Source organism: Notolabrus celidotus, chromosome 6 (assembly GCF_009762535.1).
Source record: "Notolabrus celidotus isolate fNotCel1 chromosome 6, fNotCel1.pri, whole genome shotgun sequence".
Lineage (NCBI taxonomy): Eukaryota > Metazoa > Chordata > Actinopteri > Labriformes > Labridae > Notolabrus > Notolabrus celidotus.
The window spans coordinates 8,303,772-8,317,226 of record NC_048277.1 but is presented as its reverse complement, the minus strand read 5'-3'; the positions used below and the strand labels follow the sequence as shown (position 1 = coordinate 8,317,226).

Below are 13,455 nucleotides of genomic sequence, written 5' to 3'. Positions count from 1 at the left end.
GTGTTAAATCTCTGACATGTTTGCCTTATCTGCTGCGTCAGGATGAGTTTAAAATCTTTGACTGAGTTGTTAAAATATTTAGGAAATAGATTTTACCTGAGATCTAAAAATGTGGGCAGTCTTTAATGCTCCCGTGAAGAACTTTCAATCTGGACTCTGTGCTGATCTTTCCCTAAACATGTGTAAGAAGTGTTTTTAACTTAAACCTCATCATACTTTCTTTGAACAGTCAAATGTACAACAGTACCAGACTCATATTACATCTTAATCATGAAAAAATACAGATAACTGCTCTTTCTATCACTTCATCTGACACCTACCCCCAGCAGATGTTTCAGGCATTAAAAGAACTGATTGGAAATGATCAGACTTCGTGCTGATGGGTCTGTTTGCTTTTGTAGCTTAAGTAGAGGCATCAGTATTCATCACAGTAATAACTCCTCACAGGAGCTTTAAGCTTAGAATATCATAGAAAGGAAGATGGTGCATACATTTCCTTTGTGTCTCTGAACTGTCACACTACCTCTGCAGATATTTTGCACATTATAAAGATGCCACTTTGAAGTAAATGTAACTGCACGTTACATTTTATTTCAAATTATATTTTCCTTATTGACTGCCCGTTCTTGACATTTATGTTGTTACTCTCTCTCTCTGCTAACGCTGTCTCTCCTTTCTTGCTTCCTCCAGAGGTTCACTGAGCTTGGCATGCCCCCCTCCTCTGTCCAAGGCCTGACACCAAGGTTGGTCGATGAAAATTGAATATCCATGTATAAGTAAATAAATAATGTGCTCACGTGATGTTCATTTCTTCCTACACCACAACGATTCCTAATTGATCAGCAAGGTCTGAGTTCCAGCACTTTACCAGTGGGAATGTTTTCCTTCGAATACATCCAGAGAGTCGAGCTCGTGAATAATGAAACCAGAGTCATCTTTATTTCAGGGGTTTAATGGATAAGGTCCAAGTAGAGGTCCCTTAACTGTCTCCAAAGGACCAAGGCACCCATACACACTCACATATTCATGTTGAGGCACAGATACACACTTTGCAGATTTTTCATGAGGTTAATTTGTTTTCTAGAAAGCAGTGCAGCACAAAGAAACCGTGCTGACTTAACTGTGGTCAAACAACTTAAACCACAGATTGAATCGCTTTTTAAGACACACACTTATATCTGAGAGCCTGTCCTGGTTTTACTTGAATCACATTTTTTGTATTCTTTGAATTTTAGGTCTTAAAAGTACTTGTAGTTCACTTTTCTTTTTTTTACAAAATAAGCAATAAATTAAATTGCTGTTCCTTTTCTTCAAAAGTCAAACGATTGTCCGGCTGGTCTGCCTCATTTTGTTACAGAACTTTGATTTTTAGAAGTGCTCCATAGGTATATATTTAACTATAATTATAGTTATTACTACTATTATCAGAGCACAGCGATGATAGAAAGTTACTTTGTGGAACTTTATGAATGTAGATTGTTTTAAAGGCTATAACAACTTCTTGGTACCAGAAAGAGACGTTAGAAGCAAGCAGTTAGACCAACAAAGCAGATGTTTGCACGGCCATACATGCAAATATCTACAATTATTCCAGTTCTAGTATCAATACTGGAGTCGATACTGGTATCCAAAAGTGCTTGAAATGTGATATTGGGTGTGTGTAAGCCAATCAATTGACTGAAATGACAATAACATCAGACATTATCCAAGGCTTGATGTCAAAGTTGTTACAGGAAGGTTAAAAAGTTCTCTAAAAGATACAACAAAATGTCACCATTCTGTCAGAGCCACTGAAATACATGACCAAATGTATTTTATGTTATATAATCTGTCCCTGCATTCTATTATTAGGTTAGTTTATGCATTAATGTACTTTGTTCTCCAAATTATTTTAGAGTGTGTTCACAAACAACTTCAGCGACAGACTTCCTGTCTTCACACACACAGTGGTTTGTCCCACCCCGCCTCCTGCTGTTTCTCTTTTCTTTATTTGTCCGGTCTTTTGAAAGCAATCATCAGCAGCACGTTTTATAAAGACGGCCAAATAACACACCTCACTTTTTGAAATGATTCACTCCATATTCAGTGATCACTGCAGGTGATCTATGTGTGGACGGGACATGTTAATGATGTTGTGTTTCGTAACTATCCAAAGCTATATATACTGGATGAACAGTCTGGTAGGTCTGTCCTCTTCCAGCGCAGTAACACATCAGTGAAGCGGAATTCAATTTTCATTAGTTAGTTTATTAACAAAGCAGCTGATTTGTCTTTACTAAGTAAAACGGCGGATGTTTTCATTGTGCTTTTCTGAAAAACTGAGATCTGGAGCGCTGCTTCTGCTGAGTGGTTAAGCACAGGCCATATGTACAGGTTGCAGTGGCTGCAGGTTCGACTCTTGGTCTCGACTCATTGTTGCATGTCTTCTACTCTCTACTCCATATTTTCTCTCTGTATCTTCAGCTGTTCTAATGAAGGTGATAAAACCCCAAAAAATAACTTTGAATAAAAAGGAGACCATTTTAAAGGCTCCGTTGGTCAGACCGTCCATGATCATCAACTGAGAAGATGGACAGTATGTATGCTGACAGTTCATTAGTCAGCATACATCTTTCATTAAATCATTACTAAGTAGACAAACCCTCTGTTTGTGTGTGTTTCAGGCATGGCCTTGGCTCCAGCTACCTGCCACCAGGAGAACCACCTGGCCAATGTGATCCCATCCAGCCAGACAGCCTGTACTCCAGCAGGGGGCTCTACTCCGACGAGCTCCCCTCATCTGCCAGACCGAGGCCTGTGGGGGGAACGACAGGTACACCATGTAAAAATCACGCACATGCAGACAAAAACAAGCTGACAGAACATGCCCGTGGTTGTCCAATCAAGTGACTCGGTTGGAACTAACCATTACATGATTGAGCATTAAACATTAATATATATGTATTGTGTTTAAGCAGACTGTTTGTCTTGACATAGCTCATTTCAGATCACGTCTGGATGTAGGCCACAGTGCTGGTCCTTTGTACAGATCCACACCTCCAGCCCATAAACCTGTCAAACTTAGAGAGCCTGTCCATCTCTTACATTATTAAAGCTTCTGGGGTGATGCTGCTGCTTTCATGTGACTTACACTAATACAAATGGATTCTGGCATCTACCATACAGAGAGCAGCTCAGCAGATGAGTGTTCCTCAGACTCAAGTGATTGCATCAAAGTCAATAAAAGGGGCTGCTGAGGATTGAGTGTCAGGCTCTGGATCTCTGATGTAATGTGTGTGTGTGTGTGTGTGTGTGTGTGTGTGTGTGTGTGTGTGTGTGTGTGTGTGTGTGTGTGTGTGTGTGTTTGTAGGTGCCCAGCTCCATCATCTTGCACAGGTGGGATTGTCAAGTCGGCTGAATGGTTACCCAGCGGGGGGCAGGGCTGCTCCGGGCCAGAATGGAGGAATCGGCTGGAACCACTACCATGACGAGAATTTCTCCAGGACAGAGCCTGAAAAAGAGGTAGAGATCAAATCACACGCTTCATTTCTACAAGATCAAGGTCTTCCTATATTCCTGTGTAAACCTAGTATGATTTGAATTTAAAAAAAACTTTGCATTGCATGATTATTTTTTGTGTAGCTTTGTATTTTTTCATATTTCAATCCCATGAATTATTAAAAGCTAGAATGAACTGATCCATTAATAAGTTCTGTTGGAGTATCCAAAACTTTATATACCTCATGAACTCTAAAACACTTTTCATAACCCATGTGCAAGACATGTCTTTCTGGATCCTGTAGTTTATATATATATAAGTATTAATTCGCTTTTAAAAGTATTTCCAAAGTGTGCACAATTTAATCCAGTTTGAGAAACATTTGCTAAAAACTACAATGCCCACCTTATGAAGCATTCAAATCATATGCAGTATTTGTGACTTTAAAGCCTCTGTGAGCAGTTTTTAACAGATTGTATAACAGACTGAAATCAATATTAATGTCAGTTGATGGTCTACAAAAGCAAACAGGACCATTAGCATGAACATCGATTACGGTAGTTGTTTTGAATGTCTGAAACTGCTGCAGGCCAAAGATGCCTGCAAAAAGCGATGACTTGAATATAAGACAATATAAGGTATGTATTCCCTCAAAACATCACACTTATCAGTAAAGCAAGTGTATTCCTCAGCCATCACTCACCACCATGATGCCGAGGGATGAAAGATATAGAGACACCTGAATAAAGTTACTCAAAATAAGGATAAGTAATCAAAAACTGAGACTGAGTTTTAAGAAATGTGTATTAATACAGCAGAAACCAAAAAAAAACATTATCAAACAGCTCAGAAATATGGTGTCAGTGTGTCTGAAAATTGCCATGTGAGTACATTTCTGAAAAACAGGTCTACATTACACATGATAACATTACATTTCTTTACAATCTGACTGTTTCATTTTAAAAGAAAGTCAGTGTGATTGTTTTGTTGTTATTGTCTCCTCATTGTTGTCTTTATAAAAAACAAATGTAGTCTTCAAAATGTGATTTTCTGATTTTCTCTTCAAAGGGGTCTACTTATAATCACGGTCTTCATATTTTCAGGTTGATATGATAACTGCTCGCCCCTAATAATAACCTTTTATCTTCTAATTTTTCACAGCAAATATTCTCAGTGAGTAATACATGACATTTTTTAATTAAATCAGGCTGACAAAACAGCCAAGAGCCAAAAGGTACAGCTTTATCCACAGGAGGTGCTATAAACAACCAAAGTCCCATACTGGTGCTGTAGAATTAAATACATTCAAAACTTGGCTTTGGCACAAGAGGGACCAACAAGCAAAAAAGTAGAAAGTTGTTAAGACATTTCAGGCATCATCATCAGACATTTATTACTGTTGATCCTCTGTCAATAACATACTGCAGAGTAGAGCATCTTTCTTTGAGGGTCAGCTGTCATGTATCATCATATGTGTAGTTTTCTTCAGGTGTTATGCTGCTCCTCTTATTTTCTCTTCTCATAAACTGCAGTACAGTCCCACTTTTCTGTTCTTTTTACATTTCTTCTCTGTTTTCGTGTTAACGTTTCCTCTTCGTCTCTCTCCTCCTCCTGTCTCTGCTCCTTCCTGCCTTCAGTTCCTGGACTGTCCTGACTACTCGTCCTCTATGTTCCAGACGCCCAGAAGTATCATCAGGGAGTCCTCTGCACCTCCTGCCCACCTGGACACCTCAGGTGTGGGCTATCTGTCAGCCCCGCCTCCTCTTGATACATCTCCTCCTACCCACTCCTCCGCCTCCCTGATCAAGGCCATCAGAGAGGAGCTGCTGCGTCTCTCGCAGAAACAGGCGGCCGTGCCCAGCTACCACAGCTGAAGCCTCGTCCTGTAACCAGTCATACCACTGACCCTGCCTGCCTGCTTCGCCTGTTCTCACAATACTTCCCATGGAAGTCCCTGAGGGTGCACAGCAGAGAGACAGAACTGCTAAACTGAGGTGAGAGGAGGGAACAGAGATTTGTACCAGGAGAGGCTGCCCTAATGAAAAACTGAAGAACAGGATGGTTTATACGGCTCTAAACCAGAGTACAGAATCAGATCTGCTGCAATTTATCAAAGAAAGACGATGCACCAGAGGGAGGAGAAGAAAATAAACAGTAGATGCTTGACCTTTTTAATGGCACACGATGTGGCATGTCTGGACTCATGGACCATGGAAGACTCATGGCAGGTTCTGGACAACTTCTGGACTTGATTGAGACTTTGCTGGTTTCAGCTGTACGCAGTTTTTGCATCATAGTATCATTCTCATGCTGCCTTCCCTCAACAGAAATCCCCCTTAGGTCCTCTTCATTTTTAACGCTACTGAAACTACCACACAAGTATTTGTTTCTTTCCAGTGCTGGCTCTTAATGAAACTCCTTCTCACCATCAGGTGCTACGTCCTGTTTTCTGCCATGATGAGCCACTCTATGCCTTGACACTGTGATGTAGTTCACCTGACCGTGTCTACTCTACGAGCCTACAGCGAGGTCATAGGTCACAGCCAGCGAGCCAGGTCAGACGTTAGGCACAGAGGAGCACCCATAGAGACTAACAACACTCTTACACACTACCTATTCTTTCTGTAATTCCTGCAGAAGCACAGAGTTAGTCTAAATTCATACTTTTTGACCTCTTTGCGTACAGTAATTACTTATTCGTGGTCAACTTGCATTTACTTCTTGTGTTTTTTATTATGCTAACAAGCTAACAGACTGAACGTGATACATGAAATAATGGCCTTTAATCACATGAAGCTTCTATAGAGGCGGGTGTAAGACCACTGGCAGTATATAAAGATGGACGACTCATCTCGATCTTCTCCTGTTACACAAGAGTGAAGCCAAAATATGACCTTGTCAGGGGATGACATATTGCTGCAGTTCCGAGAGTCTGTACTGTATCTGTTCTCGGGAGTGCAGCATCAATGCCCCACCTCCTCCTTACCAAAACAAGTATTTAACTTAACATTAGAGCGTTCACGCTCCCTCAGGCTGGCCCAGCCCAAGCGCCAACCTCTGTTCCAAAAATATGAGTCCAATGCGGAAGTGTTAAAAACTGCAGTTCATTGAGGATCCGCTTGAGGCTGGCTCCGGAAGTACCTGAAACCACATACACACCAATTCAAAAAAGCCGATCTTTACAGCAGAAATACACGTTTACAGCCTGGTACAAAAGACGAGGGGAGTCTGGATAGCTCATTTCTCACATTCACACCCTGTAGGGGGGGGGGGGGGGGGGGGGGAATTTTTTTCTGACGCAGCAATTTCAAAGATATTGAGTTTCCGAGTCTTCCAATGAGAGGCACAGCTGACTTGATTGACAGGCGGGAACACTGTAGCTGTTGGCTAGGAGGCTCAAAGCCGCCTCTTTATGTCACAATCACTCGACAGCAGCAATATGGCTCCTGCCGACGATTGGCCTCAAAACAGCGCTTCAAAAACAGATGGCTGACGTCACGGATACTACGTCCATATTTTATTCAGTCCACAGCCCTTTCAAGCTTTTATTGAATCAGACAGGATGAGAAAGACAGAAAATATGGGCAAAGAGAGTGGGATAACATGCACCAAATCCTGCTGGGACCAGGAATTGATCAACTAAGCAAAACCATCGCTCCATCCTTGGATGCTTCTATATACCCTGTTAGGGGTCGCTCTTCCAGGTTTCAAGCTGTTGCATAATACTAATGCCATCACCCTACAAAAACTTGTGTTGCTTGAATTTTCCTGACGTTCACCTGCTGCGTTCACACGTCACCCTGACTTCTTGTGGAAGTTTTATTCTGGGGGAAGAAGGGAAAATTCAGGGAAGGGTTGGACGGAAAAATCTTTCCATATGCGTTCAAATGCGCAGCCAAATATAAACCTTTTAGAAAGTTTTCCATGAATTTGGTGTGTGTGTGAAAATAGTAAAAGCTGTCAATAAATATGTAAATCCCATTAAACAACTAATCAAAACTAATTATTGGACATAAATCATCATGATAACTACCTTCAATGACAGAAATCATGTGCAAGAACCATTTGATATATATTTTGATATTGTAATTTGACGCAAGGGGGAGCTCTAAATGTATTGGCTTCATTTTGGGGAGCTGACAGGTCGTCCATCTTTTCATACCGTCTGTGTCGGACATACAGGCACAAACTTGTCTCAGAAAATGATAAAGACTTTGGGTATGTACTTGACTTAATGGAGTGTACTGTATGTACTAAGTATTTAATTTGATGCATTGTATGCTGACTACTTGGTGCAGCTCAGGTCATAAAGAGATTTCTTTGGGACAAATCAGTGTTCAGACACTTTGACATGAGACAAGTGGAAGTCCTGTGAATGAGGGATCTTCGTAAGGACCAGTATTCTCTTTAACATACGACCTGTATTGATTATTTACTGAAGCAACATCTCTTTTCATGCAGTATTCAAACATTTGTTTGCCTTTTTATCAGCACAGGAGGGAAGAGGTGTACTGTAATGTTTCATTCATGGTTTACTTCAACCAGTCATGTTTATGTGCTTTTAAATCTCTCTGATTTACCTTGCCTCATGTGATTCTGTTCACCTTAAATGTCTCCTAGTCATCGTGCTGGTTGATAATCTTTCTAGCTCTCCCTCCTTCCCTGATATGTTGTGATGTTTGGGCCTGAGTTGATATTTTATTTAAATGAAATAAAAGAGAAACTATGGATTTTAAAAGCAGGGTTGTAAACGTGTTTTGGGGTGTCTGCCGGTTTAACATGGTGAGTTATAAATCTTTCCCACATGACCAACTATCTGCAGAGCATACTAACAGCACATTGTTTTAGTTGTTGGAAGTATGATGTGCCTTTGAGGCAAACCTTATCACAGTAATCACAGCTGGTCGCTCTCTTTGTTTATTTTATAACTTGTCAGATGTTGCTTGTTGTTTAGGAGCTGAAAAGAAATCTCTTCCAGCTAACGGTGACCAATATTTTTCATTGTACTGTGTATATTTTTATATACGAGGTGATCGGTTGTGTTTCTGTTTCTCCATTCCACCTCTTTATGTCCATGTTTACAATCTCACACTGTTTTGCCTCCATCTGCTGGTCCTGTACTGTAACAACACCCGCACACTTCTGTTCATCCCAAAGTCTCTTTGAGTTCATTTGAAATGTCTTATTTTGATGTTGTGCTTTTGATCATGGGTTTCTATGTTTTGTATTCTGTGAAATGATTTGTTGGCTGGCCCAACTCCATGTTTGATTGATGTTGCATGTTTTGATTATTGCATTTCTTTTGTTTGTTTTTGCGCATGCTGTTCAAAAAGACCTTGAAATACAGAACTCGTCTCTAAGTGTGTCCTCGGGGTCTGAATTCATAACCATAAATCTGGGTACAATTAACATGTTGTACTTGTCTTTTGAGTTTCTTCACATTTCCATCAGTACATCTTTGTTTTATTTAACCATCCACTTTGTGTTTGAAAGAGTGAGTAAAAAACATCAGAACCAACGATCAGGATCCACAGAGTAATGAGCTTTACTCTAGGGTCTGTGAACGTTCAGTATAATTTATTTAATACAAGAGAACTTAACATATAACAGGACTGACAGTAAGGAAGTGTCAATATTAACTCAACATCTACAGATGCAGTAAATCATTTAAAATAAAGAGAACAAAGGTAAAAGAAAGATTAAAAAAAGGATGAACAATGTATCAGTTCGCCTCAGTATTTCAGTTTAGATACATCATGACTATTTGGCACCCTCCAGTCTTGAGAAATGGAGCCAGTGCAGTAATGTTTAAAACTGCAGTTCCTCAAGTGACCACTTGAGGCTGGCTCCAGAAACCTTGAAAGCCACATACGGACCCATTTAAAAAGTTGATCTTTACAGTAGAACTAACATGTTTACAGCCTGGTGCAGAAAATTATTTTGGTACGAATAGCTCATTTCTTTAGCCACACATTGTACATGGGGAGACATTTTTATAACTCATTAGTTTTGAAGATATTAAGGTTTCAAGTTTTGGTCAGTTTCTCTTTCTTGCAACTCATTCAGTCAAAGTTTACAGATTGATTTAACACATTTGAAATAACTGCAGTTATGTATTTATTATGCTGTGGGGTTTTTACCACTCAGAATCAAGAGTTCATATCAGCCAGGTAACAAATATCAACATGAATATTAACCAGAAGAATGATAATGTTCATTTTTTGGGACAAACCAACACACTGATTAGAGGTGTCTCTCCTCATAACATAGCATCCTGAATGTCCTCTTCCTCATAACAAAATCTTCAAATGGTCAACATAATGTTCAGTTCTGAATATGAAAAGTTCTAAAGATTTCTAAAGATTCCAAAATCTAGAATCTCTTTAATTCTCTAGATTCTAGAGAAGAATTTGATGTTTCATCTGTGAGTTGTTTTCAGAGATTGTTTCCAGGACACTACATGTTATTTTATTATTTTTTTTGTATTATTGGTGAAAAAAACAAAAAAAAAGAATAGTAGACAGAGTAGTGACATTCAAAACAAACAAGATCATCAGACAATAAAAAGAAACAAGAGGAATCCCATTCAAACACATGAACATGTACAAAAGAAAAGCGATGACAGAAACAGAAAGAAAAGAGAAAGAAAAGGTTTTCAGAGTTGAACTGTTGTTGAGAGATTTTTTTTTATGGAATTGTGTTTATGAAAAAGAAGAAAGAGAATGCAGTAAGGTATATACTACAGACTGCATTTATATGTGTATTAAAGAGGCAATACTGCTTACAGAGGTGAATATTTTTTTTATGGGAACTGCTGAGGTTTGAGATTAGAGAGAAGGTAATAAATGTGTGAGAAGTAGCTAATATTGTATTTATGAATTTCCCAATACGTATACACTAGCATGCATACTCGCAGACGTGTATTAATATACTAAATAGTACATCTTGATCCACCTGTACACATGTTCACCGCGATTGTTTCCAGGACATTAAACTTTCTATTACATTTTCCCAAGCAGAGCAGACTGTACGTGAGAACGCATCTTCTACTCTTCAAAACTTTGTACATAATTCGATTTATATTTGTTTTTGTCAACAAACATTTTATCGTATCTCCAACCTGAATGTGAGACGCTATTTAGACGTGAGATAGCTTTAATTCTCAATCATCAATCAATCAAATGTCCTTTATTCTTTCTAAAGAGAAGCACATGAGTGGTACTTACCACAAACAGCCACAGGGTGTCAGTATATTGTAAGAAAAACAAGTCCTCTTTCTCTAAACAACAAAGACTTGAGATGATGTAATCAGTTCTCATGGGTATTTGTCTGATGAGATGTTACTCTTCACGTGGATGAACTGTGAACATGTTAAAATAATGAGGAGACTCATTTACTGTGTGTACTGTATAAACCATCAGGGATGCTTTTAACATAATATATCATTTGGTCATTTCTATCAAGTATCAATAAGTAATTAATAATAACCAGCATGTATTTATTGATATAAAAAGCTGTGTATTATCCGCTCTTGAGTTTGATCATCTATCGGCTCTCTATGTCAGTTCACTTTACGGTAAAGAAGCACTTCCTGCTCTTATATTGAGTTCACTGTCATCCCATCAGACGCTTCCCCGCTCTAATCCCATCACAGGATCTAAAGCTACTGAGGGAAGCAGCTAAACAGTCAGCAAATCTCCTGGACTGACTCTGCAGGGGTCGGACTGCGCACAGAATTAAGACAGTTCACACACTGGAATAGTCTCTGCAGTGATCTTTTCACAGCCTGAACGTATTTATGTTGCTCCCGGTTGGATAAAATAATCTGGCCTGTGTCAAGGCACTGAACTCAACTGAACTGCAGCGTTCGATTTCTGTTAGTTTTCTTTATCCTCAGATTTTATTGTTTGGCAATAATGATAACTTTATTTTTAAAAAGGAGATTATAAAGTACTTTGACAAATGGGAAGAAAGAGTAGCAATGCAACAGAATAAAGCTGTAAAAACTAAAAGGGTTAAAAATGTTTTTTTAAAAATAGCAATTACAGTTTTTCTCAGTCGCTTTGGTACATTTCTCAAATCATCCTCGACATTTGCAAAACAGTAAGTGCATTTCTCAAAACAACTCGTACAAATAGCAAAACACCATGAATTACCTGCAAAAGACAGTATCTTGCTCAAAATCCTTAGTTCATCTCTCGAAAGTAAATATCTGTGTCAATGAAGATGTCAGTGTCAGACAGTCAAATTGCTTAGTCATGTTGTCAATATAACAGTGTGCTCTGGAAGGATTTTCATGTAAACTATGGCTAAGGTTTTGATGACAGTTGTTGTAAATTGTAAGTTACACCTTAGTGTATATGGGAGATTGATTTCAAGAGACTGGACAAGATTCACATTACTGTTGTACTTTAATTTGTTGATAGACCGTGTCATTGCAATACAGAAAGAAAAAGACATAATCTGCATAGCACCAAGCAAAAACAAAAACAAAAGTAGAAATGTGAACATAGGGGAAACTGTCAGTGCAGAGCTGTAGGAATTACAGTGCAGTGCAGTCTTCCTACACCTCCTGACGTTCCTGTCTGTTGGGCCTTCGTTAGAGAAAGTCAAGATTCACCTGGGAGCAATTTACCAATTCAGGACAGATTTAGGACAAAAAGTCTGATGGAAATGTAGAGAAATATGACTGATATATTCTGGCAACATGTTCAACCATTTGGCATGTGAAGACTTCTGCGATGAACTAATGCCTAAATGTTGTGGAGGGTGAGACTATTCATCAGAGACCCATTCTAATACATTTTGATCAACATGACAGAAGCACTTGATAATGTAGGAAACAGCAGATAATTGTACATAATCATTTCCATGGATGCAACAGCATTGAGAAACTGCTTTTTTGATGTGCACAAGTGACACAATGATGTGAAGATTGAACAAGTAGTTTTGAGAATCTCAATTCTGATCTGAGAAATGTACCAAAGCGACTGAGAAAACCTGTAAAAAAAAATTACAATGATTCAAAAATGTAAAAAAGAAAATAAAAACAATACAAAATTTACAAAAGTAAAGTAATGACAAGAAAAATGAGAAAAAAAATCAAATAAATAGAAGCAATGTCAAGAAATAGAAAGAGAAAACAGCTATTCACAAATGAAAATGAATAAATATAGAAAAATTAGATGAAATACAAAAAAGCGATAATGAAAAACAAAGAAAAAAGGATGAAAGAAATAAGATATGTAAAAAGTGACTAAAGGATATCAAAATACAGAAATTAAACCAGAAAAATGAATACAAGAAGTGCAAAGCAGGAAAATTACAAATCAAAGAAAATAAAGGAATAAAGTAATTAAAGGAAATGAAACTTTAAAGAAAAATAAAAGGATATGATAACTATGATAAAGCAAAAAGAGGTTACATATGTCCCTAATTTATCTTGTTCTGACTTAGAGACGAAGACTTTTATCATAATATTCACGCTGTGTTAGCTCAGTGTCTCAGTCTGTCTCCATCTTGTCCCCTGAGGGGCTTAAGAAGGCCCGTCCCCACTTGTCTGGCTGCCCCAGGCCCTCCTTGTGGGGTCTACACACACACACACACACACACACACACACACACACACACACACACACACATACACACACACTGACAGAATAATCCTGTCTGTGTGTAGTCCCGTCCCAGCTCAGAAAGCTGAGTCCAGCCCTGCGCAGCACTACAAGAGCACACCCAGGAGTTAATCTGGATCATGACGGTAATTACTGCCCAGCCTGGAGGAGGGTATCTGGGGGGCTGATTGTCCACTGAGGGAGGAGCCAAATGGGAAGTGCTACCCACTGACCTTGGAGGAAACTCTGAGGGAGGGAGGGGAGGAAAGACAGAGCAGATCCGTACATTAGCATACTGACAGAGTTCCAGCACTGCAGATCTCTCTCTGTATCTTCTGACACTCTCGCTTTTTCAGTGCGCCA

General features: G+C 39.0%; 1 protein-coding gene across 1 annotated transcript in view; it reads left to right on the top strand.

Annotated features, from left to right (window-relative positions):
• si:ch211-1e14.1 (UPF0606 protein KIAA1549) overlaps window positions 1–6,634 on the top strand; it is a 58,233-nt gene extending 51,599 nt beyond the window's left edge. The window contains exons 18-21 of the mRNA XM_034684880.1: window positions 691–743; window positions 2,664–2,812; window positions 3,350–3,501; window positions 5,116–6,634. Coding sequence (XP_034540771.1) covers window positions 691–743; window positions 2,664–2,812; window positions 3,350–3,501; window positions 5,116–5,352 — 591 coding nt within the window. The 3' untranslated portion in view covers window positions 5,353–6,634. The remainder of the gene's footprint in view (window positions 1–690; window positions 744–2,663; window positions 2,813–3,349; window positions 3,502–5,115) is intronic.
• The last annotated feature ends 6,821 nt before the right edge of the window (window positions 6,635–13,455 follow it).